General features: G+C 48.1%; 1 protein-coding gene across 1 annotated transcript; it reads left to right on the top strand.

The window, feature by feature from the left end:
* The first annotated feature begins 237 nt into the window (after positions 1-237).
* LOC143389310 (E3 ubiquitin-protein ligase parkin-like) lies at positions 238-26,665 on the top strand. Its single transcript, XM_076842457.2, has 3 exons — positions 238-390; positions 20,673-20,790; positions 26,553-26,665. Exons 1-3 carry the CDS (start codon positions 238-240, stop codon positions 26,663-26,665), a joined length of 384 nt encoding a protein of 127 aa, XP_076698572.2.
* The last annotated feature ends 487 nt before the right edge of the window (positions 26,666-27,152 follow it).

Below are 27,152 nucleotides of genomic sequence, written 5' to 3'. Positions count from 1 at the left end.
CTGGGAAGAACTTGCTTTCCTTGTTTCTAACAAGGACTTTGCTGCAATATTTATTTGCACTACTTTCTTCTCCAATGGGCTGGAAACATCTGGAAGAGAGAAAACATGACTCATTCCCCTTTGCAAGCCTGCTAAGGTGCTCAGAACATTCTAGTAAAGAGTGAAGGATCCCATCAAAATTCAACAAAAAGTTAATGTGACACAGAAAGCATCACAAAGGTTTGAGGAATGCACGTGATGGGTTTGGAAAAGGGGAAGAGCATTCAGGTGGAGGCAACGTCCCTGACCCACGCTGTTCTTTTGCAGTTCATCTTTTGCCGGGACTGTAAGGAGGAGCACCACGAGGGATCCTGCAGCACCCTGTTTGAAGCCTCGGGAGCAGCTAAACAGGTACAGATGCCACACGTCCCTCCCAGGGGCTCAGTCGCTGGTGGGCGGGAGCTACCTCCTGGCAGTCCTCAAGAGTTCCTCCCTGAAGCCCAGGAGCAGACAGCTAGTCCACAGCCCTTCTCCTCCAGGGACAGTGTAGACTTCCCCATGACATCTGGGGAATCTGTACTTCCATGACAGTTTCTCCACAAAGGAATACAAGATAGAGGTAGGGCCTATATGCATGATCAGAGGGGTATTTAGAGAGGAGATAAAACAATTTAACAAACTCTTTATCACAGAAATTAATACTGGTCCTACTTTTATTTTTTAAATATCTTTGTGTCTTTTTTTTGGGGGGGGGGGGGTACCAGCGATTGAATCCAGGGGTGCTTAACCACTGAGCAACATCCTCAGCCGTTTTTAAATTTTACTTAGAGACAGGGTCTTGCTGAGTTGCTTAGCACTTTGCTGAGTTGCTGAGGCTGACCTTAAGCTCATGATCCTCCTGCCTCAGCCTCCTGAGCCACTGGGTTTACAGGAATATATTGCCCCCAGCCAGCACCGGCGACTAAACTAAAGGTCCCCCTAGTGAATTTACTAGGATACCAAATAAAACACAGACACACAATTTACCTTTAAATCAAGCTTCAGGATGGCTCCTCCGCTCTTGGCCTCAAGCTCCCCAAATAGGAGAGCGAGGAATGTCACTAGAGCCTAACGACAAATTCAGAAGTGAACTTTTATTGGGGGACCCTCATTCTTTAGAAAGTTCCATCCAAAAAAAGTCAAGAGGGGCAAGGTTACAAGGCCAGGTAATTTCACCCTGGGGCTGTGGGAGGCCAAGCCTACGAATGAAGACACATTCTGCTACTTCAAGGGTGGGACAGTGTCTAGGGCCACTACGAAGGTGATCAGACCACTCAAAAGTGACCGACAGAGCCTCTACCAATCACAGGAAGGAAAATGCTACTCATTCAGTGTGACCGCCCCCACAGGTGTGCGCCACCATACCTGACTCATTTCAAATCTTTGGTGAAAACTCTGGGTGACATGTACAGATGGTCCTCCCCTTGTGATTAGGACAGAATCTGATAAACATTCTAAGTTGATAATAGTGTAAATTCAAAAATGCTCTGAACACATCTCACCTACCAAACATTACTGTGCACACTGCCGTCTGGGACACGGGTGATCTGGGGACTTACTGGGAGCCGTAGCTTACTACTGCTGTCCAGCATCTTCAGAGAGGGCAGCACCACATATCACTAGCCAGGAAAAGATCAAAATTCACAATTCCAAACACAGTTTCTACTGTATAAGGTAGAAAAATCAAAACCATCGAAAGTTAGGGGCTGTGTGTACAGGGATACCGGAATGTGGAAGGCTGGCATTTGTAGCAATATCATGAACTATGCTAAAGTACGTTCCAGTCCTGATTAAGTAAATATTGTGATTCTTGAGGCTTACTTTCCAGTGTGCTATACCAGGCTCAGGGAAATGCAAATGTGTCTAATTTATTAATTATGATCAACCAAATCTTAGGGGAAACAAGTAAAGAGCTCAGCACAGTTGATGAATTTACTCATTATTTTTCTCTTAATATAGACATTAACAAGGGTCTAAACACTAACTCCATGCAGATGAATCCTCTAGTCATTTCCTTGATAGGATCCTAGTAAGCAGACATACAAATTCTATAACATTTTCATTTTATACTAAAGAATGCTAAAGACCTAAGTGATCTCAAACCAGAGCATAGAGAAGCTATTCCTGTATGGTATTCTGCGGATGTGTTTATCCAAAATCGCATAACCAAGTAAATGTCATTAGTGAACTGGGCCTTCTCATCAGCTTCTAAATTGGTGACCAGGAGCGTATAAGGAATTTAGAAAAAGCTGTCATTTCCATAGCAAAGGGGTAAATGCTCCTTGATTTATTTTAGCTCAAGGAAATTCACATGCAAGCTCTCTTGTGCTTGCTGCAGGAATGATAGTGGTATTGAGACCCTCTGCCTGGGGTCACTGCAGCCAGGAAGAAAAGCCTATGGTTCTCAGAAATGGGATTAGTCTAGCAGTTAACACCATGTGGTCTTTGGACCACAGAGAAAAGGCTTCCAAGAAGTGGTATGCTGACATCATTTCTTTGAAAACAGTACAGTAAGATGAGGAGTGTGCCCCTTGCCCTTACCCTGTCCAGGCACCTGACTGTCCCTGTAACCCTATTCATTCTTCATTCATGAGGATCCAGCCATCCTTGATGTTGAAGTTGTTTTCTTTTTATTGTATTAAAACCTTAACATTCAACTTAGAAAAATGGGGAAAAGAAAGTGAAAGGTGACCCTGAGCACAGATGGCCCTTGTGAAGGAGCTGTGTCTGCAATGCGTCAATCAGCACACATTCCACAGCCTGCTGGACTCTCCTGCAAAATGCAGTGAAGTACGGTTCCCTTCAGAGGCTTGAAGGGAAGTCATGGGGGAGCCGCACAGGAAAACGGATAATCGCAGCAATATGCCAAACCAAAGCACAGCAAATATAGCACTTCCCGGGAGTCATGGAAGATGGCTCAGAGCTAGCTTGTCAAGAGGATGCAGATTAGGAATGATAGACCATTCCAGAAGTGAACACTGCATGGGCAAAGGTTTGGGGCAGGGACCTCTTCAACCAGCCTCTTCCATCCATCCCTAGTCCCCAAGTCAAGAGAGAATGTGGTGCATACACATTTAATAGATGTTTGTTGAGGGTTGGTAGCATCTATAATGAAAGAGGCATCATTCCACTTGACAAAAATGTATTAAAACACCTCTGATATGTTAGACATTGTTCTGATCCCTGGAAATAAAGAGCAAGATAAAGTCCCAGCTCTCATAGCAGTTCTATCACTTCATCGGGCAGCACAGGGTGCTCAAGCAATTCATATGAGAGGAGTTCCCAGTCCAGACCAGGGCGAGGTGGCCCTGCCCCTAGTCCTCCCAATGATGAGCCCCCTCCTACTTCTAGCCCCTGGTGACAGAGCCAGCCTCCTGTCCTCTCACAAACAAACCAAACTGACCAACAAACCTAAATCAGAAGGTCTAGAGTATCCGGTGGGTCCACACCCACTGCACAGAGCCTGCATTTGCTGCCATTTCCCGAAGTCTCTGAATCAATTAGGACTCCACAGGGAAGTGACCCGGACTCAGACGGGCACATGGAGGGGGTCTTAATGGAGGGATGACCTACGGCAGTGGGGTGGGATCACAAGAACCAAACCACTGGAGTCTAGCCCAGTGGGAGCGGGACCTCACTAGGCCAGTGGTGCCAGTGGAGGAAACGGGGCTCTGTGAACCCCACAAGTGGGAGCTGCAGAGAAAGGGGCCTCATGACAGGAGGAGTGATCCCAGAGGGTCCAGCTTTGCCAGAAATGGGCTCCAAGCAGGTCAAGAATGTGGGTGGACATCTCAACTTCTCTCTTCCACCTTCTGCGCTCTTACTGTTGTCTCCCACTGGCCAGGTCCAGTGGGAAACCAGCCCCAGGGACCCTGGGGACACAGCTCATGAGAGTCAGCCCTGCAGGTCAGGACAGTGGAGGGAAAAGAATCATGCTCTGTGAACCAGTTTGCCAGGGCTCCAAAGCCTCCTTATTTCAGCCCTGGTTGCTGAACCCAACAAGCTACAGCACCAACACTAAGGCTAGGTCCACTGGGTAGTAGAATGAGGGTCTGGGTTTTAAGGGAACCCCTTACTTTCTATCCCCTACATTTCTCTCAGTCTGCAGAGATCTCATGGAGGATAGCCTCTGAACTTCCACTGACCAAATCCTTTGAAAGGACCATGCTATGCACCTCTGACCATCCAAAGTTCACCCGGCCCCTTGAAGTGCATGCATTAGATGCTCCTGGATGTCTGAGTTTTGCTAATACAACAAACTACCCTCTTTGGTCCTCTCCACATCTTCTTTCCCATTGAGCTCACCTGCAACTTTTTTCCTCTTAGCCACTCATGGCTGCTCTCCACTCTCTTCCTCTAGAGGTGACTGGTTTCTATTCTTTGCTATTACCCTCTCCAGCCTGGTAAGTCATTTCCCCTGGGGCCCAATCAGCTTTTCCCATGGGTTGGGCAGCTTGACTCAAAACTTAATGCATTTTTTGATTAATGCAATATTTTTTTTCAAAAAAAAAGCAAACTCAAGAATTGGTTTTAAATTGGTTTTAAAATATTGAACAATCTTTAAGTTGAGACTGCTGAGAGTTTGGGAAATCAGTGACAGATGATCAATCCATCTCAAGCTAATGAGAATCCGGTCCTGTGTACCTCTTCTGGCTCTCGCTGGCTTGTTCTCCTCCCCTGTTCTGTTCCCTCCCATGTCCCCCAGAGGCTTTCTAATAACTAACCACTTGCTCTTGCAAACCACATAGATCAATGCACCCTCCCAGTGGTTCTAAGTCATTGATGTTACTACTCCCTATTTAGTGGAAGGGCAAACTGAGACATCTTGAGTTTTAATGACGCTATCTAAAGCCACAAGGGAAATCAATTTCAGTGGTTATCCCTGATCAAGTGGTTTGGGAACAGCGACTGCTCTCTCTGGTTAATAATCCTCCTGTGTCTAAGAGGAATGTGCCCATCCCTGCCCACTGTGCTCCTACTTAACCCTCAAGACCCAGATTAGATGTCCCCCCCTCTGTGAGGCCATCTGCCCACCCCACTGCCTCCTCTAAGCCTTGAGACAACTGAAGTGTGTTCCTCTCTCCCCCCGGAAGGCTGAGTTTTGCTAGTGCAGAATTTGCACCTGCTTGTCCGTATCCCCCAGGGCCTGGCACATAGTCGGTACTCACTGATTGGATGAATGATAACTCCCTCCTTCATCCTCACACCTTTCTCTTCCTCAGGAGGTTGAAAAACCACCTCTAAAAAGATGGTCAGTCGCTTCCAGACTGGGTTCCGTCTCAGTAATCATTTGAAAAGTAAGATTCCCATCGTCAAACGCGGTTCCCTCTGAAGTGGGAGATTAAGCCACCATCTTGCCTGGGATGACAGGAACCCTGTACACTTACAGAGGATGTGTTCACAAGGCTCTTCCAAATGCGCCCTCTTGTTTTTAGCCCATCACAACTTTGTGTGGTAAATATGATTATTGGCCAGGGCTAGGGAGGGAGAGAGGCCCATGGGGCAACAGAGCTGATGAGCACCAGGTGATCATGATGCCCAGGCGTGTGGGAGCTGCAGCAGGTGGGACCGTGGACCACGTCAGCCCCGTGAAGCAGCAACATGGCCTGTCAAGTCTTCCTCCTGGGCCCTCTGCTTTGACAAAGAGGGACTAGAAGGAAAACTCCAACGCCAGCAGAGACCAGAACCTTACAGGAACAAAATAAGCTTGATTCAAATCAGGGACTCCCAGCATTTTGATAAGGAGACAAAGATATAGTTCACTTTTGTGCTGTCTTTCCTAATAAAACTGCAATAACAAAAACAGATCAGAACCTTAGCCTGGGCACAGTCATACACAGGCCCACAGTAGAGGCTGCAAACCTTGGAGTACACGGCTTGTCAAAGGAAGTGGCAGCCACCCAGCTCCTCAGCGCCAGTCAGTGTGTGCCACACAGAAAGGTGGGCCTGTATTAGCCAGCTTTCCATCCTGTGACAAGTCAAATAATAAATAATAAATCAAATTCAGTGGCTCACAGTCCTGGAGGCCGGGAAGCTAAAAGCAAGGGGCTGGCGTCTGGTGACAACCTTTTTGCCACATCATCCCATGGTGGAAGGCGGAAGGGCCAGAGGGGGCAAACACAGTCCTTTAAAATGGCCCGAACCCACTGGACACAGTAGCACACACATATAATCCCAGTGGCTCAGGAGGCTGAGGCAGGAGGATTGCAAGTTCAAAGCCAGCCTCAGCAACTTAGCAAGGCCCTAAGCAACTCAGTGAGACCCTGACTCTAATAAAATATTAAACAGGGAGCTAGGGCTTGCCTAGCATGGGTGAGGCCCTGGGTTCAATTCTCAGCACCACATAAAAATAATCAAATAAAATAAAGGCATTCTGTCCATCTACAACTACAAAAAAAACTTTTAATATTAAAAAAAGCTGGGATATGGCTCAGTGTTTAAGGTCCCCCGGGTTCAATCGCTGGTACCAAAAAAAAAAAGGGGGGAGGCACAAAACCTGCCCATCAAGGTGATGAAGGTGGACCCTCCTGGCCTCCTCCTCTCTTAAAGAACCCTCTCTTATTACTCTTATGAGCAATTAATTCACAAATTTGGGAGGAGACAAGCTCTCAACTGTAGTGACACGGAGGCTTGGAATTTGGGTTCACTTTGCGTGTGACACACTCCCTACATTATATACATTCCAACTGTGTCTCAGCTAACTCTTATTTCTTCTAACAAATGGAAAAAAAGGAGTTATAGGGATGTTCTCTAAGTATTTAAAGGTATCTATCCTGTACATGTATCACCTGCAGTATCTTGAGCACTCAGGAAGACAGATCTGGCCTCTGACCTCACGACATTCATAATCTAGTGCAGCAGAAGAAGCAACTGATCAGATTATTAATTGCTGTACTCTGAGAGGAACAAGAGAGGAAGGATAAGAGGCTGTGGATGCATAGAAATGACATCAGTCTTCTGGGAGCTTCAAGGAAACATGTTTTATTCCACTGTTTGTTGCTGTGACTAAAAAATCTGACCAGAACAATTATAGGAGAAAAAGTTTATTTAAGGGCTCAAGGTTTCAGAGGTCTCAGTCCACAGACAGCAGGCTCCATTCCTCGGGGTGCAGGTGAGGCTGAACATCATGGCAGGAGAGGGTGGCAGAGGGAAGCAGATAACATGATGATCAGAAAGCAGAGAGAGAGAGAGAGGTCTCCACTCTCCAGACACAAAGTACACACCCCAAGTCCAGGCCCCCAGGGACCCCTACTCCAGCTGCACCCCACCTGCCTTCAGTCGCAACTCAGTCAACCTCATCAGGGATTAATCCAATGATTGGATTAGAGCTCTCATAATCCAGTATTTTCTCCTCTAAACTTCATGCATTGTCTCACTTGTGAGCTTTGAGGGACTCCCCACATCCAAACCATAAAAACCTTTCCCTGAAAGAGGTGAAAATTGAGACTTTTAAGGATCAGCTGTCCAAGCACAGAGAGGACTTTTGGGTGTTCTAGGGAAAGAAAGGAGGTGTGCAGAGTTCTCCAGATGACAGAGCGGCATGTCCACGGGCAGGAAAGCAGCTCATTTAATCATGGCCTGAAATGACAGTGGCAACAGCCTGATCTGGAAAAGTAAGCAGAGGCCAGCAGAGGCTGACAGGTCACATTGCAGAGGTTGAAGTCCATGGACTCCACGAGGTCAACCTCATCAGATTGGTGTTTTCAAAGGTCACCAGTGATAATAAGAACCCCAGATCGTGTTTTACAGGAAGAAACTCTGAGCTCTTGAGACCTGGTTGTGGACGATTGTTACTGGGGTGCCTGGGGGACTGCACTCTGCAGTGGGAAGGAAGGGAGGCTGGACAGAGAGAAGGGGAACTGCCATGGGTTTCAGCAGCCAAGCTCACAGGAGTGCTGTAGCTGGGACAGTCCCTCGGAGCCATTCTGTATCAGGAGGAGGGCAGGATGGTACCCCGTGGGCATGAGCTGTCCTCCCCTCTGCTCCATGCCCAGGGGGTAAAGCAGCTTCCTTAGGCTGAGGGCAGTTCCTCGTCAGGGACCTGGTGGGGAGTTGTGAGCTGCCAATGAAGCCGGTGGCTGAGGAAGCAATTATCTGAATCCTGAAGCAGGGAGCTGGTCAGTCTCAGTGTCCACTACAGTCCACCTGATGCTGCCCAGACCTCTGCCTCTTAAGCAGGGAAGAGACTAGGGAGACTTGCAAATGGAGATGGGAGAGGTGAGCAGAAGTTCACACTGCTGCGGGGGTCTCTGGGTTGCAGCTAGCTCCAGTGGTCCCCCTGCTAAGACCACTCTATACCCTCTCTCAGATGAGAACCTCTAGTGGCTTACCTGGTGGTCACCCCAGTGGTCCCCACTCCTGATTGTATGCCATTCTAAAGCCATGACCACTGAACCTGACTAAGCGTTGTCAAAATCAGCCGAGGAGTACCAGAGAAGCCACAGTGCACCTCCCAGGTGCCCAATGTACCCTGCCCATTCTCATACTCACCCCCCATAAGGGCCTGTCCCTTTGCTTCACCTGTGAGTCACTTAGAGACTGGAACTCGAGGTGTCCAGATGACTGCCCTGACTGAGCTTACCAGAACTCTCCGTGGGCTCTCTGTAGACATGCAAGCCAGGGCCCTGTATCTGCAGGGCACGTTGCACAGGGGAGCAGAGATTCCCAGGTGGGGCTGTTCCTCCTTAACCCCTTGATTCCTGGACGGTTAGATTCTGCTTGTTGGCATTGTGGAGCTGTGTGGTGGCTCTGGGTGTAGGGCCTACACTTCGTCATAGGGGCCAGCGCCCCATCACGCAATGAGGAGCTCCAGCTGCAGGTGGGAGCTGGCCCATCCCTCTCACCAGTCCACAGCTTCTGGGAAGTGTGATACATAGAAGGACAGAGTGGTCATGTCCCCACTGGGACAGTTCCTTTGCTACTGGTCCTGTGAAGGGTCATGCAGGGTCCTGCCAGCATCAGATGGTAGAGCCGCCTGAAGCTCTGCCATCAGGAAAGGCCAACCCATGCCCAGAAGAGGGCTGGTTCCCCTCAGGATGGACTCCTTCCCCTTCCAGGGCTTCTCTATGACCAACATGACCTTAGAGGGCCACACTAGCACCTCAGTGCTGCCTCGGCTGACAGCAGCTTGGACAGGGGCAGGAACAGTGGCAACCCCAACCTTAGTGAGGAAATGCAGACCACAGGGTCCACAGGGCTCTCATCTTGCCACCAGTGCTGCTCGGCTCTAGAAGCAGGGTTTTGTGGCCAGTAATGAGGTGGGCCAGGTCACAGAGCTGGGTCTTCTGCCTGCCTAGTTGTTTAAGGGTGCTTCTCAATGCATGCTGTGGACATTGACGTGAGTACCTGGATGTTCCTGCTTCAAGCCCTCTCCATGGCGGGTCTGCCTGCCTGCTCTGCAGAGCGCTGGTCTTACCGGCCCTCAGTCATCTTACTAGTCACCAAGATGTTTGCCCTGCTTGTGAGTCTGTATCTATTCTTGGCTCAGCCCTTTTCTTTTCACACTGAGCATGTAGTCAGCTGCCGACTGCTCGCATCTGGAGCCCTGAAACAGAGCACTGCGGACTGCATAGCTAAAAACAACAGGAATTTATTTCACACAGTTCTGGAGGCTGAGCAGTGGAAGATCCGTCGGCAGCAGCTTGGTCTGGTGAGGACTCAGTTTCTCGCTGCACCCTCACATGGTGGAAGAGGTGGGGCTGCTCTCTGGGGTTCCTTGTATAAGGACACTAATCACATTCAAGAGTGCTCCACCCTCCTGACCTCCTCACCTCCCAACAGCCCCAGCTCCTAACATGGTCACCGTGGTGAGTGGATTTCCAGACATGAACACTGAAGAGACACCAACACTCACCCCAGCGAGTGCACTTCCAGTGCTGCCCACTGGGAGCCCTGCTCACTGCTCTCTGCCAACACCAGGAGGAGGTTCCAGCAGAGCAGCAGCCCATCTGTGGCTCACACCCACAGGCCAAACAGTTCACCTGTAAACCACACGGGGATCCTTCATCTGCCCCCAAACAATTCCCCCCCGTGGTGCCACCACCACCACGGGGCCATGGTTTTAAGAGGCCACAGTGCCACAGTGGTGGGAGCCTAGGGATCTGTGTTGCCGTTGACACAGCTGCCTCATTCCATGTGGCCCGCCTTGTGCTTGGCCCTGGAAATTCTGGGTCCATCTTATGAGGATGTGGCTCAGAAGCACCATCTCTGCCAGGCATAGTGGCACTCTGGGGGCTCTTTTTCAAATGCACAAAACTCTTGGTGACTGGAGTCCTCTGTGGGGATTCTCTGCCTGGCTTGCAGCAGCTGCATGTGATGCCGCACAGCTGGACTGGCAAGGCCCAGGAGGGGTAGGCTTGAGGCCAAAGCCACAGAGCAGCCACAGAGCCTGGTGGCAAATCAGAAGACAGGCTATGAAGTGGCCAGTTAGTGTTGATGCTTGGATTTCTGACTGGGTGGCAAGTGGTGCCATTCCCTGGGAACACAGCAGGGGAACAGAGTGTCCAGGGAGCAAGATCAGTTCACCTTGGCCTCCACAGAGGAGCTCAGTGGGCAGAGGAATGGATGTACAGAGCCCTGATAGGGGACAGCTGGCCTGGAGCCAACAGTGAAGACGGGATTCTCCTCTCCAAATGATGGGATTCTCCTCTCCAAATTCTCCTCTCCAAATCACTAACCCCCATCCCTACCCAGGGTCTCTGGTGCTTTGTCACCAGAGGCTCAGCTAAGAGCCTCCCCAGATGAGAGTGAAGCAGCAACCACTCCAGACAGCCTCGATTCTTCTGGATGTTTTGCCTCTGTGCCTCTCCTCACGTACCTCCCAGCCATTTCCTGCAGTTATAGGAGCAGAGTCCTTGAACTGGGGACCGGTGAGATTTACTATTCCTGGAGATCTAGCTCCCTAGTTATTTGGGAGTGTGCTTCTTGAATCACTTGTTGGTTTAAGTAAAACAGTTTTATTGATGTCACTTGTACAGAATCCTTGACTCTGGACGCACAGTCTAAATGGATGTGCACGCGGGACAGGAGGGCTGTGATAGATCTCCATTAAGGCTGGTGCAGCCTCCCAGCCTGCAGTCCATCTCGGGCAGCTAAATAAATGCCAAGGACAGCACTAGCCTCTCCATAGTGCGTTTCCAAAGAACTTAGCCTGTGAAAAAAGGCTTGCTCTGGGGGGACAGAAATGGCCCTGGGCTGGTCGTCACACAAATCAGCTTGATCTTCTGCACTTCCAGGCAAGTCACTCAACCGCGTTCAGCCCTCTCCCCCCTGCCACATGGGGCCCGTAAGATCTTCTGAACCATAAATAATGAAATGAGAATGAATGTGAGGCATTTTATAAGTCATAAAATACTACAAAATGTAAAACTTTGGGGTTCGAGTTTTTCATGGCTGAATGCTAAAAATGTCAAGCACTACAGAGAAAAGGAAAGATAAGATTGAAAGACAAATGAGACGTGCGTGCACACGCACAGACGCTCTCCTGGTCTGCTGTCTGCTGCCTGCAGGACAGAGGAGGTAGTGATTTATACAGGAAAGCACAGCTTGCTGTTCTGGAAGTCAAACATGGTACATCATGGGTTCAGCTTCTCATGGGGGCCTCACAGTGGTTTTCTTAGGAGGAAAGCAGAAGGCAGGTGGGTATGTAGAGAGAAGGGAGGGGACAGAGAAGCCATCCTGTTTGGTGACAACATGCTGGCATGAGAACTAATCCAGTCTGACCTCTGGAAAGCTCCACCTCCCCACACTGCAGGGTCCAAGCCATACTTCACCTTGAGTCCTGGCCAGGGGTGACCCCATCACACTGCAGCACTGACACCCGGTGCATACCCCCTAGGACATACGCCCCAGGACATCCCGCCCCTCCGACAGACCCTACCACAGATCAGGTCCCTTTTCTTTGGGACCCTCCCTGTCTTGAGACACTTCTCTTTTCTTCTGGGCCTGTCACTCCACAATGAGCATCACCCGCCCTGCTACAGCCCAGCAGCAGGGGGCTCCCTCCAGTCTGGGTCCACCCATGTCACACTACAAGTCCTGAGCTCTCCCACCTGGGCCCGAGCAGACCACACCTCCTTCACAAAGCCCCCAGCTCCCCAGGAGTGACAAGGTGTCCCAAGAGCTTCAGATGCCAAGGGGTCTTAGGATCCTGGCACCTGATCCACCAAGGCTTCCAGGGCAGTCCCTGGCCTGAGGTTCCCAGTGTGTGCCCTGTGTGCCAGGGACCATCCGCAAGCCACAGAACCACTGGGTAATGAGGAAATGTGTTCGCAGAGCCGCTGTCACTCACACACGTACACATACCACACCACACAGCATGGCACACACACTCTATACCCCAAGTGCTACCTGCATTCGCCCCACACACTGCATACTACCACAGACCCACAGTACACAGCACATAAACAACACTCGCACCACACACAGGCCCCTGCACAGTTCACACACCACGCCCACCCCACACACCACACACACACCACACACCCACACATATCATACATGCACACGTGCCCAGTCCCTCCCGTTGGGGTTCTTTGCAGGAGCAGGCGAGGGAGGGCTGCACAGAGCCGCTGGCCACCAGAGTACGCTGATCCCTAAGGCAACGTGACATTCACAAGCTGCAGAGCTGAACCACCCTTGGTTATTGCACAGTGGCGCTGGCATCAAAACAGCAGGCCACACTCAGTGACACATATGACCCTGTTAAACACAAGATTCTGCAAAACAAAAATGAAATGACCTGGGGGGAGTGGGGGGAGCATGCGCCTCAAGGGAAGCCCCATCAGGACCACAGCCCGGGCTGAGACCACAGGGCATGTCCCCAGAGGGCGTTTCTGAGAACAGCCCGCATCGTGGGCTAAGGAGAGGTCTCGTGGGCAGCCTATGTCCCTGCACGTCAATGCTGTGGCCTTAGTGCGGAAGGGGCTGGTGGGCTCCACCGAGGCTCCCTGGCCGATGCCCCTGGGTCAAACGCAGGTGCCAAGCACGTGGTATCGGGGCTCACGCTTCCTTTCTTGCTGCAAGAACCAGCTGCTCAGCCTCACGTGGGGCGTGGAGGTGGGGGGGGTATGAGGCCAAGCAGGATGCGCTGGAGGCCAGGGAGGGTGGGCTTTCCGCCCTCGCCAGGCCTTAGAGTGAACCTGCAGGTCTTTCTTATGTGGTTGTTTCTCTGCAGAACCCTGGCTGGTCATCCTTACGTGAATGTTGTCCCCATGACACAGAACACTGTGAAGTTGGGGGGACTTAATGAAATAACTCATGTGTGGTACCTGCCTCAGGGCCTGAAAGTCACTGTGTGAGCTGAAAGTCACTGTTCCCACATGGAAGCCCACAGGCAGGGATCTTCATTGTTTATTCCTCAATTCTCCTCTTCACCAATGTTCCTAGTGTCTAGGAGAGTGCCTGGCAATCTTAAGGACCCAAAAAATGTTTTACAGGTTAAAGAGCTTCTGTGCCAGCTGTAACAAAAATAACATTATGCCCTTCTCACCCCTCTGCCCTGACACCCTGGTGTCCTGCTGGTGAAGCTTCTGCATTCTAACTCTTGTCTCTGTTGGTCATTTTAGTCACTGACACCCTAAGAGAACTGGAGATCTCCTTCATCTATCAAATTAGCTTTTCTTTCTCGCTCAGGTTAGATTTTTTCCACTTTCATCTGCTTATGGTAATAGTTAACACCAAGTACTTTAAAACTTCCCAGCAAGTGGTACCTATTGATAATCTTTCTACTTTAAAAGTATGCTGTTCTGTTTCCCCATCAATTTCAAAATAGCTTAACAGACATTATTAATATTATATACTTCCCTCCCCTTTATGAGGCATTGAGGCCCCAAGGAGCAGGACTGTTTAAGATCTAACCTGTGGCAGTTGGTACACATTCCACTGAGAGCAGAAATCACCACCACCCTTATCATCATTGACAGGATGGCCACACTGCATCCTAAGTGTGCCCCAGGAAGTTTGGAACTTGATGGAGAAAGTGTAGCCTCATGTCCACTCATTCCTCAGTCAGACACTCCATTAAATCTCAGCACTCTGGTGAGTTTTTTCTTTGAAAATATATAAAAATAATAAGTTCAACACACACACTCATTCCTCTAGAACAGATAGTAATAAAAGAATGTCATGAGACAACAAAACAAGTTTTGTGGACCTTCTCTTCTCTCATTAGCATTATTGATTAGCTCAAGGCCCTTGGAAGGTGGTGCTGTCTTCTTGGTCACCAGCAGGGGGCGGACTGCTCACAAGCAGAAGGCTGCAACTGGACCTCTGCTTGACTTTGCAACTGGCAAGGCTCCATTGGAGGGTTTCAGTAATTGTTTGACAAGTGGGTGTTAACCGGCCTTTCGATTTTGATGAGGAAAGTGAAATTTACCTGAAAAGATTCGTTCTGAATTAAGCCAACCATTTTTTCAGTGATTAATGACAATCTGATCCTTTTTGGAAAATAGATTTAAGTTAACTTCTAGGATTCTTGTCCAATTACTGGCCAACCAGGGGTCACAAATAGTCCCCTAAAGCAGGGAGGATAACGCATACACATTCTCTCAGGCTGTTCCAGCTTATGTAGACATTAACAGAGCCTCCCAGGCATGAATTTGGTGTTTACAACCTCTGTGAGGACACCTTGCTTTGCCTGCGTTTTTAATGGAGACTTAAGACCAGTCCAGGTGGCCTGGGCATCCATGCAACTTCCCATAGTGTCCATCTGCCCCTCTCTGTCCGCCAGAGATGCTGGTGATGATGACAAAGTAGCAAAGCTTGTGATGTGACCTGCAGCTCGTTTCCAGGATGCATGTGCTCCAGGTCATGATGACCCTTGTGAGAGAGAGACACATTCATCACACGTCTGCAGGTGAGCAGAGACAGGCCAGAGCTTCTGTGCAGGGACATGTGCAATGAGCAGAGAAGGAATCTGGGCCAAACCCCAGCCACTTCCCATGACGCAGACATCTCCAGTTCACTGGACACTGATCACCACTTAAATCAAGGACGATCATCCCCTCTTGGCCGGCGGATTACCTATTGGCCAGCACTTGGCCTTGTAGAGGCCATTTGACACTCCCTTCCACTCTCTTTCTCCCTTTCTGACTCTTTCCCATTTTCACATATAAACTACAGTTAAATATCAGAGAAAATCACTATTTTTCAGCCATCAAATATGTCAGTAGAGAGACTTCTCCCTTCCACCCTCCCCTGCGCATACACACACACATGCGCATGCGCACACACACATACATACACACTTCCTTCCTAAGGACCTTCCTAAGGACACTACCCCAGACCTTCTGAATCCAAATTTCCAAGGTGTAAGCACAAGAATCTGCAGCATTTAAAAGTCCCTTGGATGACTTTACCAGCAAGCATCTGGCTACTACTTGAGATCATTCCAGAAGGGTTGGAACACTAGCACTAAAACCACTCGTAAAGGATGCAAAGCAAAGGATGCTTGTCTCAGGAACTGATGGTCAAAGATCTAAGCCAGGCCCCAAGCACAGGCCGAGCCTGTCAGGCAGGCCAGCAGCAGTGAGTGGTCCCTCACTTCCATGGGTGAAGGCCAGACATGGGGAGGTTGGGGGCAGGGACTCCTGAGAAGCTTCTGGGTGACTCTGCTTTGCTACGAAGGAAGATGGCCCAGGGGTTAGCATCAGTGACAGTCGGGATGATAAGGACAAAAAGGCTGGGCTTTGGCAACTGGAGCCCCATGTGTCCTTACTGTGTCATTTCAGCAGCTCAGGCAGAAGTGGGAGCCCCCAGGTAGAAGTGACTGCAAGCAGAGTCAGGGGTCAGGGCCAGGAGGGTGGTTGTCACTCCGGGGACCCAGGAGGTAGGAGAGAGCCAGAGGCGATGGCCAGGAAGGGCCCTCCCCACAGTTACCAGGACCTCAGCTGCCTCAGCTCCCATGCCTTGGTCCCTTCATAGCATGTGAAATGAGCACATTTCTCTGGTCAGAATGATGGCTGATGTTGTGCCTCACCTTGGGCCCAGAGCAATGGAGTTCTCCAAACATGGATGAACCTCTGAAACCATACCCCAAAATAAACATTTTCTCCTCTAAGTTGCTCTTGCCGGTCATTTTGGTCACAGTAACACAAAGCTGACTCAAACAACCTGGTTGTAGTAGCAGAGGGGCTGGAAGTGTGCAATCTGGGGCCTGGATTCAGATCCTGCTGCTATGGGCCAGTGACCACACTGGGGCTGGGCTTTCTTCCCCTGAGCCAGGTGACCCCAGGCCCTGCCTTTGGGATGCTGCGCTTACTCAACCAGATGATCTGATAAAACCACTGCCACACAGCACCCTCCTAAGGTCACAGACATGCTGCTACTGCTGGTCCTCCAGCCTTTCCCTCCTGGGCACAGTATCAGGGCCAGCTGCCCTCCCCTGCTGCCCACTTGGCAGGTGTAGGGACATGATTCTGACGCACGGCTTCTCGTTAGCCCATGCACAGGTGTAAATCATCAGATTAATGGGGAAACTGGCCACTCACAAGAGACGGGTTCCATGCACACAGGAGGAGAAGAATCTCATCTTGTTCCTTAGGAAAGAATGGCAGAAATGCCATCTCCAGCTCTGTGCAGATCCAGTTACTGTCCTGGGGGATGAACCATTACCTTTTAAGAATCTCTTCTCTACCAGAAAAAAAAAAAAAAACCGTCTTCATGCCCCACAAGCTCACCTGTTAGTGCCCCAGGCTATGGAAGACCTGGTCCCTCATAGTTGTGGGTGGTGATTTGCACAAGGCTACCACCCACCCAGGAGATCTGGGCGACTGTCAGGCAGGCTTCCGAGACTCCCCTAGTTCAGAACTAAAGCAATAACATGGTTCTCCATTTGGCTTTCTTCCAAGGTTTAGGTGTCTTCTCCTTCCCTGGGCTTTTTCCTCTTGTCTTTCTATATAATGTGTTAACACAACACCACACACACACACACACACACACACACACACACTCACACACTCACACACACACACACTCACACACTCACACACACACTCACAAACTCACACTCACACACTCACACACACTCACACAGTACTGTGTAATATTTTTTCATGATTTATATATGCATATTTCAAGATAATTGGTATCTATACAATTTGTATATTCAATATTCTCCAGTCGGAATGGCAGTTATTATGAAGACAAACAATGATAAGTGTTGGCGAGGATGTGGGGAAAAGGCACACTCATACTTTGCTAGTGGGACTGCAAAATGGTGCAGCCAATATGGAGAGCAGTATGGAGATTCCTTGGAAAACTTAGAATGGAACCACCATTTGACCCAGCTCTCCCTCTCTTCGGTCTATACACAAAGGACTTAAAAGTGTTCTCAATAGCCCATGTGTTAAAGGCTTGGTCCACAGGGTGGTGCTCTTAGAAGGTGGTAGACGCTCTGGGAGGTGAGCCCTGGTGAGAGATCCTTAGGTCACTGGGAGTGTGCCCCAAAGGGGAGAGGGGCACCCTGGCCTCTTCCTCATCTCTGCTTCCTGGCCATGAAGTGAGACATTTTGGTCCACCACGTGCTCCCCACTATTGCCTTGGGCACCTCCACCAGAGGCCAAAACCTGAATCCACCTGATGTTGTATTGAGGATACCTCTAAAACTGTGATCCAAAACAAGTCTTTTCTCTTTAATAAGTTAATTCTCAGGTATTTTATTACAATGATAGAAAGGTCACACACACACACACACACACACACACACACACACACACACTAAGAAACCCTCCTCTGGATCAGGGTGGGTGTGGTCAGGCAAGTAGTGAGCCTAGATCAATGCCCACACCCTGCTCTGTCCCCCCTTGAATATGTTGCCTTATATGGCAGAAGGGACTATACGATTAAAGGTTGATCACCTTAGATCATCTGATGTAATCTGCTTCTGTTTAAATGTGGCCTCCAAAGTTCATGTGTAAAAACCTCATCCCCTGGGCTGTGTGGCTCAGTGATAGAGCACCCACCTTGCACCCTCTAGGGCCTGGGTCTGTTTGACCTCAGCACAGAAAAAAAAAGAAGGAAGGAAGGAAACATGATGCCCAGATTCATATGCTCATTAGTATGTGGAGACGGGGCCTGTGGGGTGCTCAGGATCAGATGAGGTCTTGAGGCTTGGCCCCAAGATGGTACTCAAGGCTGTACAGGGGGAAGAGAGACCCAAGCACTCCTGCTGTGCATTGCCACGTGACACCCTCTGCCTCCTCCTCCTCCTCCTCCTCCTCCTACTGCGAGACATCCCCAGCCACAAGCCCTGCAGATGCTGGAGCCATGCTCTTAGATTCCTCAGCCTCGAGAACCATGAGCCAAATGAACTTCTACTCCTAATAAATTTTCCAGCCTTGGGTGTTCTGTTGTAGCAGTAGAAAACAGACCAAGACAGGGCCTAATCTCATCACATGAGCCCATAAAAAGAGAGGCCCTTTTCCTGGTGAAATTTGAGAAATTGGGCATGTGTGTGTCAGACTTAATGTTGCTCTAACAAATCCCTGATACAATCAGCTTAAAAAGTAAAAAGGTTGATTTTGGCTACAGTTTGGGAGGTTTTAGTCCATGATTGGTTGGCCCCATTGCTTTGGGACCTGTTTTGAGACAGCACACAATGGTGGGGAGTGTAGGCAGAGCAGGTCATCACCTCCTAGCCCGGGAAGCAAAAGAAGAAGAGACTGGGGCCCCACAGTCCCTTCCAGGGCACAACTCCAGAGCTAAAACCTCCACTAAGCCTCCCTCTGAAAAGCTTCCCCCACCTTCCAACAATGCCTGGAGACCCAGCCTTTAACACATGGGCCTCAGCAGAACATTGTAGATCCAAACTCTATCAGGCAGAAGAAGCAGGAGCAGTTCCACATGACAGAGACTCCATCTGTCAGTGCTGCTGCCAAAGACAGAAGGTGCCAACCGCTCGGGAGTGACACCACTCAAGACTGAGAATGCCACCCACTGGACAGACAGCCAGGGACAGGTCATTAATCCTGCAAGGACCTGCAACTCAACTCTGCCACAACAGAGGCACTATGCACACACAGGCAGGACCCTGCTCCAGACCAGAGGCCGTGTGTGCCACTGTGGTTGGTGGGACACCTGCAGTTGCTTCTGACACTCAATTTTATGACTTCTATTACTTTCTATAATTTTATTCTATCATTTATTTCCTTCTTTTAGGCTTTTATGTTTCGTTTTTGCCTTTTCCACTTATTCTACTTTTTTTTGCTTAGAAAGAAAAATCTTTCTCTTTTACCAGTGAACCTAGAAATTTAAGCATATTAATGTGAAAAAGTCTACTATATGATCTCTCACAGGTCATTCTTCTCCACTGTGATTTCTAACCAACGAATTAAGTGTCATTTTTACATAACTAATATTGACTCTTTCTCTTTGCTGAGAGCTGTTCCTTGAAGCCCACGCCTTCCTTCTGAACCTTTCCTATCTATTCTTTTAGTGAGGTTCTGTGGTTGGGTAGCATTCTTTATCTTGTGGCTGAAAGTCTTCATACTTCAGATCAACTTTACTTCTGTAGAGTTCTAGTAGCTGGAGTGAGCTTCCAGTACTCTGAAGGTCATGTCCGCTAACACCTTTGGCTAGGAAGTCAGCTGTCAGAATAATTGTAACTTCTTCGCAGATGATCTGTTTTATTTGCCACTGTCCCTGTAAATGCCATTTGTCCCTCCTGTTCTTTGTCATCTCCTTCTAGAGCTCTAGAGAAGCTGGGGTTTCTCACCTTGAATACCTTTCCATATCCTCCAGGTCCTTTCCTGTGGGATTTCTGTGGGATTTCTTCACTCCATTTTTCAGTTCACCGTCCCCTCTCCTTGCATCTAATTTCTGTGGAACTCATGAGCTCGTTTCTAACTTTATTAGTTTTTCTAGTGACAGTGGAACGAGGCTAGTTTTCTCCTGTTGTGAGTTTTCTACTTTTGACCTTCCAGCTTCCTGGAGTTTTATATTGTGTACTTTCTCCCAGGTTCAGCTTTCTAAGGTGCATTTCCCCACAGTGGCTCTATTCGGTTCCGATGGTTCTGGAACATGTACAAGTCTCCCTCTGAGCGGAGCCTGGCTTGAGCCCAGGCAGCTGGTTCCAACCGGCTCGCGTTCTAGCCTGTGTCCACAACTCCAGAAACCTTCTTCTCTGTCATATTCTCGCTCTCGTTGCTGTCTCTGTGACATCTTTGGAGTCCCCATTTCCCAGGTGCAAGAAGTAAGGAAAACAAGATGTAGAATGAAGGAGAGATTGTGGAGTCCCACAGACTCTCCAACTTACTGGTATTGAGCTATTTATTCGATTTGTCTGACCCTCAAAGTGAAATGAAGACTAGTGTACTCGTTTCACCGGTGACAGAGTGTCTGCTAAGAAGCACGTGAGAGCATTGGTCACCACACCTGACGCTAGTCCCCAGGGAGGTGGCATTCCTCACAGTGATGACGAGGACAGAGGGAGGGCTGCGCCCTGTAGTCGTCTTATCAGCTTGTTGCTGCGTGCCAAGAACATGTGTCCAGCGTGTGTCCAGAGTTGGCCAGCCCTGATCAGGCCAGAGGATGTCCCAGCTTCTGGGATCTTTAGGCACCCCTGTTTTTAAAGTTTTTTTGCACATTAGATTTTCAAGAAGCTGAGACCCCAATGACAGTCAGAGACCGAGTTTGACTTCCTCTTGTCTACCCACCAGGCCTACAGGGTGAATGAGAGAGCCGCAGAGCACGCGCGCTGGGAAGAGGCCTCTAAGGAAACCATCAAGAGGACCACCAAGCCGTGCCCTCACTGTGGGGTGCCCGTGGAAAAAAACGGTGAGTCTGCACTGGCCGCTGGCCAGGGGAGGATGTCCTGTGCTCTTGCTGCATGGCTGCACCCTCGGGGCTCTGGGAGGCGCGCACCCCTCATACCTGCCTCGTCCATTCATTTAGAGCCCGGCAGCCAGCGCCCTGGAGCCCCTTCTAGACGCGCCCCGTTTCTGCCAGTGACCAGCCCCAGCGCCAGCCCAGGCGAATACCAAACCCAGGCGCTGCTTCCCCACGGCCGCTCTGAGCAGCGGCTAGGCCCTGGTGGGTAGAGGGCAAACCCCGGGGCACTCGGTCCCCCTGCCCCAGCTGTTGTTCAGCAAGCACATGCCACCCAGCTCAGCGGCAGGAGCAGGCGCAGCACCGGCCAGGTTCTCTGGAGAACTCAGCCCAACCTGGACCATTCCCCGTGGGCAGGATGCGTGGGACGCGGAGGACCTGCGGGTCCAGCCCACCTCCCCTAGGCTGCCCGCTGGCACCGGGAACACAAGGGGAAGAAGGCACAAGGCCTTCACTGGAGGGGAGGTGGTGGCTATTGAGGGACAGGGCCAGCACTCAGAGGCGCAGGGATTTTTAAAATGAATTCAATACTGAGGCCATTTTGCTAGGATTAAAGAACTTTTGTGTACATTTTGTTGTTGTTTTGTTTTTAATATAATCCTCAACGTTGGTAAATTCCAGACTTTTCTGGAAACCACTTGGCAATATACATATGTAAAGAAATTAGAGTGTCTCTGTTCTTTGACCCAATAACCCTAGTTCTGGAAATCTATACTAAAAATACATATGAACAGGTACACATACATACCACATACATGCATGCAGGTACCACATATCCATGTGTATAAGCATGTGGGATGTGTGTATGTGTATGTATATATGAGTGTGTATTTGTGTTATGTGTATATGTGCAAGATATTGTACATGTGTGTTTGTGATGTATGCGAATATGTGTATGCATGTGTATGTGTTCACAGTGTTTGTATATAGTATATTTTATGTGGGGTGTGTGTCTGTGTGCTGTGCATGTGTATGATGTATGCGGTATGCATGTATATGCTTAGAGTCTGCAGTGCAGGTATGTGCATGTGTATGTGTTGTGTGAACCTCTGTTGTGTGGGATGTATGTGTGCATATGTATATGCATATATGTCCATGTATGTGGTGTATCAATAAATGTGTATATGGTGTGGGTGGGTGTATGTATGAATGTGTATTTGTGATATGTATATGTACATGGGGTATGTGGTGGTATGTGTCAATGCATGTGTGTGTGTATTTGTGTAAATGGTGTATGATGTGTGTGTGATGTGTATGTGGTGTGTTTATGTCTGTATATGAATTGTGTATATGTTTATGGTATGTATATGCATGTGATATATATGTGTATGTATCTTATATGTGTATGCATGTCATGTGTATAGATGCATGTGTGTGCATACATATGTGTGCAAACACATGAATATGTGTATGAGTATGCATGTATGTACACTGTTGTGGATGTATATATGTGATGTGTCTTTGTGATGTGTTTGCATGTCTACTGTGTGTATATAGATCAGTAGTGTATATATTATTGTTTGCAAGCATGTATATATATATATATATATATATATATATATATATATATATATATATATATAGTATGTATGTGGTGTGTTCATGGTATGTATAAATGTGATGTGTGTACATGTGAGAATGTATATTTGTATCTGTTTTATATGTGTGGTGCATATATATTGTTTATGTAATGTATATGCATGTGGTATGTGCTTTTGGTGTATCAATACATTATGTAAGCTTGGGATATATGTGCTATGTGTATATATGTGTGAACTTGGGGGCACATTCACATACACCACATGTAGAAACACACCTTACAGATACATGCATTTATGTACATGCACATACCTCATACACATAGCACATATACATACACACATGCACAGACACCACATATACACCACATGCATACACACACATTTATACACATACACCACAGACACACAACTCATATATGCCACACATGCACATACACCACATACATACTCAAATAAAAATACACACATGTACCTACATACATACCACATACATACATAGTATATGTACCACAAAACCTACACACCACAAACATACACCCTTACTCAACACACACCCATATGTACAAACACCACATACATGCATATGTACACTACATGCATCCATGCATGCATACACCACTCATATACAAATAGACATACATATCCATATTACATATGCACATACACATCAGCACACACACCACATGCATACCCATATGCACAAATATACAAAAAGCACAGTCATACACAGCCACATACACACATGCATATGTACACACATCACATATATGAACACACTCCCATCACATCACACACATACACACATGCCACATATATGTACACATCCCCAAACATACACAGCACACCATGCACAGAACATATATATAGAAATACAAATGCCACAAATCTACATAGACCACACACACACTGCACATACATATATACCACAAACAACACACAGGCATGTTTATACACATGTATACACTCATGTCACATACATAGACACGTGTCCACATGTTAAATGTATGTCACATGCACATGTACACATATACATGCTTATACATGCCACATGCATAGACACATGCTCATATACCACATCCAAACACATATTGCATACATACACTGAACACATATGCATACATCCATACACGACACATGCATAAACATACACATATACATGATGATACATACATATACATGCCCATAAATACACCACATGCATACACACATGCACATATATACCACATATAGACATGCATACCACATGCATGCCTACTCCACAAAACACACACATACATGCATATACATGCACATGTATCCATACACATGCCCAAACACACACCACATACATACACATATGTACACATACACCACATTAAGCACACCAGATACATAGCAAAAATACACATCCACATGCATGTATGCATGCAATGCCATACATGCACATTTTTGTACATGCACTCATGCACAGCACACACATTACACATAACATGCACATACTACACCTGCAAACACACAGGCATGCCACATACACATATGCCAGACACATGCAAAACATGTACCACCAACAGACATTCACAAGACATGCATCAAAACACATGCCACACATATGCACATACATGCACAGTGACATGCTTCAGATACATGCACATGCGTGCACATACGCATGTGCACATATCACCTGAGAAAACACCATACACCAAAAAAACATAAACAGAGGCACCCATATAACACATACATAGACACATTTACATACCACATATTCATACACACATGCGTGCCCATGTTAGGCAAAAACTGCTAATTGCAGTATTATTTATGTTAGGAAAAACCCAGTCCTCTAGCTGTGGCCTCAGAATGAGAAAGCTCAGTTTGCCATATGAAGCCCTGGGAAGCATCACGCAGCCCCTCTTTGCTGTACCATAGGGGCTGAGAACACAGACTCTGGGTTCCCAGGGGCTTTTTGGGGTCTGGGTCTGCTGTGTACTGTGTGGCCTTCTGGGCCTTATTGTCCTCATCTGTGCCATGGGTTTATACTAGAACTTGCCTGAGGGAGGTGGGCTTTGGCTTCTTAGCGAGCCCAGTTGCTCTAGTGTTAATCACTGCAGTGTAGCCAAGGGTGAAGCTTCGTTACCGAGGTCTCCTCTAGGTCTGCCCCACATTCAGCAGAATCTTAGGAAGCAGCTCTCCTTAGTGACACTGACAGGAGAGCCGTTTCCATGTAAATGTAGACAGAGTGAGCCTGGGCACATGCTCCTGGGATACCCTGCAGGCCCCAGAAATGTCCTTGCTTACTCTGTCTCACACAGACGGGACTCTGGATCCATTCTCTGACCAGTGATTGCCTGTTGCCAGGTACATTTGCTTTCAGGTGGCTCCGGAGCTTCAGTTCATTCATTAAAACCCAGAGGAGGGGCCGCTGGCCAGAGCAGGGACAGCACCTGCAGGGGGCTGGGGCCAGTCAGTGGACAGGACTCACTGGAAGGAGGCTATGGTCCCTTCATACAAATATCTCATATCTATGCGCACCTGTCAGCAGCTCCCAGCTGCTATTTATGATCATGTGTCACCTGCCAACAGGGGCTGTTCTGAGAAGTGTCATCAGACCACTTTGAGATTGTGTGAACATCCTGAGTGCACCTTCTCAAATCTAGACAGTGTAGGTCAGCCGCAGGAGGCCTTGGAGCCACAGACTGCTTTACAGTAAACAGGAAAGCACTACTAATGCCATCCCCTCCTCCACTTCCTGTCCTGCTCTGTCTTCCATTGTGATTCTGTTTCTATTGTAAAATGTGATTTGTTACGCTAGGATTCTGGTGCATTAAAATTTTGATGTAATAGGAAAACATTCTTATTAACATTTAGAATTACTTTAATTCACTGAGTTTTAATATATTGCTCAATATTTTTTATTTGATTTTTAGGAGAAACTAAGTGGTTTTAAAGCACCACACTATTTTATTGGATTATTTACATCATAAGGTACAATCATTAAATATGTTGAAATGACACTCCCAAAATGGGAAGTATTAAGATAAAAATGTCATTAATAAGTTATCTGATTATTTTTATACGGTCAATTTTATTCATTTTATATGCAATTTTTATGATCTTTGAAACAAACTAAAAGAAGCAGAAAGTAGAGGACTTTAAATGTATCCAAGTTATCCTAAGGTAAATGCCTGTGTCTATATATTCATACATATTTTCAATTAGTGGAAGTTCTCAAACTAGTTTTCTAGGAAAAATGAGACAGTACTGAAGCAATTATGTGGCCATTAGTGGGAGAACAGAGATACTTACAAGATAATTGGTAAATTGAAGAATGGAGTGCTCAATGCCTCGCAGAAACACCGCTAGGCTCCTGTGTCCAGGAAACCAGTGCGCAGCCGTGATCTCTGTGCAAGGCTGCCCGCACACGGCTCGCTCCACGTGAAGCAGAGCTGGTTTCCGCTCCCCAGAGCCAACAGAGACAGCGTTTAACACCTGGGGGAGCCAGGCATCCCAGAGTAGGACCCAGAGAAGAGGCAGAAGAGGCAGGCCCCGCTACAAAACCAACCGGAACCTCACGGACCTCGGTTAATCCCAAGCAGCAACGGTGAAAAGCACTTCGCCTTGAGAAAAGTCTACAACCAAGTTATCCTCTGAGTTTTTGAGCAGTAAATGAGTCATCAGACCCCTCGCTAGCTCCTTTGTGTTCTTCTCGTCCTAAATTAAATTTAGAATAGCATTAAGGGACGTATTCCCTGTTAGAAGTAATATACTGTCCCAATTTTTGTTTTATGAATTTTGACAAGCTATGTATCTCCAAAGAAATGACAAAAGTAATCATAAAATATTATCATGTTAAATTATTAAGTGCATTTTATGTATTTAAAACATTGAATTCAATATATATTTAAATTTATTTAAATGAGGATTTGACTGTGAAACACAAAGCACTTGTCTCTAAATCCCATTTCAGGAAAAACAGAAAAGCTCAGATTTACAAATAAAATTTGCCGTGGGTGGAGGGGTGCTGTTTGCTTTGCCTCCTCAACAGCGTCCCAACGTCAGAACGCCCTCGCTGATCTCCCATTCCCTCCCCCTGCTCAGACTCCCTGAGAAGGGACCCCTAGACTAGCCTGTGGCCTGGGGTGTGTTCTCCAGGCTGCTGCAGACCCACCGTGGCTTGTCCTTTGTCTCCCGCAGGAGGATGCATGCACATGAAGTGTCCGCAGCCCCAGTGCCGGCTGGAGTGGTGTTGGAACTGCGGCTGCGAGTGGAACCGCACCTGCATGGGTGACCACTGGTTCTACGTGTAGCTGGTGCCACGGGCGCTGCGTCCTGGCCACGCCCTCCTCTCGGAAGCACCCAGCGCCCTGCCTTCGTTTTCTACTTCACGTTTCTCTAAACACATCTCACACACACACATACACACACTCACACACGTGAACACAGGCTTCAAGGTCTCTCTACAATCACAAAAGCAAAATAACAGAGAAAGCTCCTGGATCTCTCTTACTACATCCATGAAAAACAGCAGAGCCAATCTGGACACCAGCAAGAGGTATTTCCAGGCCTTAGAACTATGCCCAGAGTAAAGTGCAGCCTCTCTATTCCGAATAGATCCTTCTTCTTGCATGGATTCAAGTCAGGCTGGCTTGGCACAGGGAGCGAGGTCTCCAGATCAGTTTCCTGCATTCTACTTTCAACAAACACAGGGGAGGAGCCACTGGCAAGGTGGGGACAGCTCCTGGGGTCTGTTGCCTGAGGGGCCTCTGCAAGGTGGACTGCAGGGACTCTCAGAAC

Source organism: Callospermophilus lateralis, unplaced genomic scaffold (assembly GCF_048772815.1).
Source record: "Callospermophilus lateralis isolate mCalLat2 unplaced genomic scaffold, mCalLat2.hap1 Scaffold_103, whole genome shotgun sequence".
Lineage (NCBI taxonomy): Eukaryota > Metazoa > Chordata > Mammalia > Rodentia > Sciuridae > Callospermophilus > Callospermophilus lateralis.
Note: the sequence above shows the minus strand (reverse complement) of the source record. Positions and strands in the feature narration are given on the sequence as shown.